The 1,902-nt window shown below is 61.9% G+C and overlaps 1 protein-coding gene across 1 annotated transcript; it reads left to right on the forward strand.

Moving 5' to 3' along the window:
• Positions 1–652: 652 nt before the first annotated feature.
• LOC123255739 (stromelysin-3-like) lies at positions 653–1,869 on the forward strand (the record flags this gene model as incomplete). Its single annotated transcript, XM_044684480.1, has 3 exons — positions 653–858; positions 1,311–1,454; positions 1,736–1,869. Coding segments are annotated over 3 exons (484 nt in total), but the record flags the coding sequence as incomplete, so codon positions are not given.
• Between the last annotated feature and the right edge of the window lie 33 nt (positions 1,870–1,902).

Genomic DNA, 1,902 nt, shown 5'->3' on the forward strand with positions numbered 1-1,902 from the left:
CAGCCTATCAAGTTCGAAGGTAATCCAGGAGCAGGTTTCAATATGTTCTTGTTGGTTATTAAGACGACCACATCTTTCTCACTAATTAAATATTGGCTCCGAGCCCCCAGCCTCAGATTCTTAAAGACCATGAAATAAGCAAGCACTTGTATCTCTTCTTATGGGCTCAGTCACTGGGGTCACCATTTATTAACAATGTAGCAGATATGGAAAGCAAGCCGGAAAGGAGGATTTACAATGTTTCAGCTGGGAGGTATCAATGGCTCCACCCCTAACCTGCTCACTTGCCCCTGGTAGGATGCAGTGGGATGAGCCTGAGGGAAGGTGCCTGCTTGCCCTTTCTGTCTCTGTGACCCAGTCTTTCCTCTGCTGACTGACGGGCAGCTCCCTCCAGCAGAGCTCTCCAAAGGCTGTGCCAGATGGCAGAGAGTGTCTCCCCACTTCCCTACCTGCCTTCTCCTGGCTAACTGTCCTCCCTGGAGCCTGGACTGAGCTCTGAGCCCCAAAGGGACTGAGGGGAAGGGAGGGGGAAAGGTCCGGGCTGGGGGGTGGGGCCTGGCCTGGCAGTCAGAGCCCAGTTGAGAAGGGGGGTTGCTCTGGGGCCACCCCCCCCATTGGCTGGAGCTCTGAGGCCTCTCTGCTTTCTGGGTAGGATGGATACTGGCTCCAGGCTGGCCCCCAGGCAGCTGCAGCTTCCCAGGCAGCCCTTCCTGAGCCATCTGCCCCTCAGAGGGCCACAGCCCAGGGCCGTCCCCGCTGTGGGGTGCCCAACCTGCCTCCGGGCCTGCGCCTCCAAAACCGGCAGAAGCGCTTCGTGCTGTCTGGGGGGCGCTGGGAGAAGCTCAACCTCACCTACAGGTAGGGAAGTGCTGGCTCCAGAGGAAGCTGTCCTGGGTGGCCCCCTCCATCTTCCTTTGGAGAGCTGGGAGGGCCCTACAGAGTATCCTCGGGGCATGCGTGCTCCCCTGTCCCCCCAGCTTTTCTGGGCATAGATGGAGGAGACAGGAGGGAGCCTGCCAGAGGCACCTGGGGGGCCCTGGGCTCCTACCCAGCCTCAGACACTGCCTAGCTGAGTCATCCTAGGCAAGTCACTTAAGCGCTGCCTCAGTATCCCCAGTTGTAAAATGGGAACCCTGGCAGCCCCTGCCTTGCAGGTTGCGATGACTCAATGAGGCGAGCTCTTGGCCCAGAGGCTGCTACGGGTTTGCCCTCCCTCCTTCCCTCCCTTTTCATGGCTGTGGTTGGGTTTGGGGGATGGGGGGGGTCCTGCCTCATGGCCCAGCCCCGACCTTTCTTCCTGCGTCACTCAGAATCATCCGGTTCCCCTGGCAGCTGGTCAAGAAGCAGGTCCAGGAGATGATGGCCGAGGCCCTCCGGGTGTGGAGTGAGGTGACCCCGCTCACCTTCACTGAGGTGCGGGCAGGCCGGGCGGACATCATGATCGATTTCACCAGGTGGGCCCCAAGTCTGGGCCAGAAGCGGCCCCCGAGGGGGAGGGGGACCAGGGGGCGCACCTGGCGCCACAAGCCTAGACACCTGCCCCAAGTCACCTTCTCAGGGTGGGCTGGAACACAGGCAGTGCACCTTCCGCCCATCCCCGTGGGTGGCCCAGTGGAGAGAGCCAGACACGGCCTCGCTGGGTGACCCTGGGCAAGTCACTTCAGCCCAGCTGGCTAGGCCTCGCCGTCCTCTGCTTCGTCTGGCTTCTCGCTCTCTCACCTCAGCCTCTCCCCAGGTACTGGCACGGAGACAACCTGCCCTTCGACGGCCCCGGGGGCATCCTGGCACACGCCTTCTTCCCCAAGACCCACCGCGAGGGCGACGTGCACTTCGACTACGACGAGACCTGGACCGCCGGGAACGACCTGGGTACGTGGGGAGGGCGGGGCAGCAGGGGCGCCC

This window comes from Gracilinanus agilis, unplaced genomic scaffold, assembly GCF_016433145.1.
Source record: "Gracilinanus agilis isolate LMUSP501 unplaced genomic scaffold, AgileGrace unplaced_scaffold509, whole genome shotgun sequence".
NCBI classification, from domain to species: domain Eukaryota; kingdom Metazoa; phylum Chordata; class Mammalia; order Didelphimorphia; family Didelphidae; genus Gracilinanus; species Gracilinanus agilis.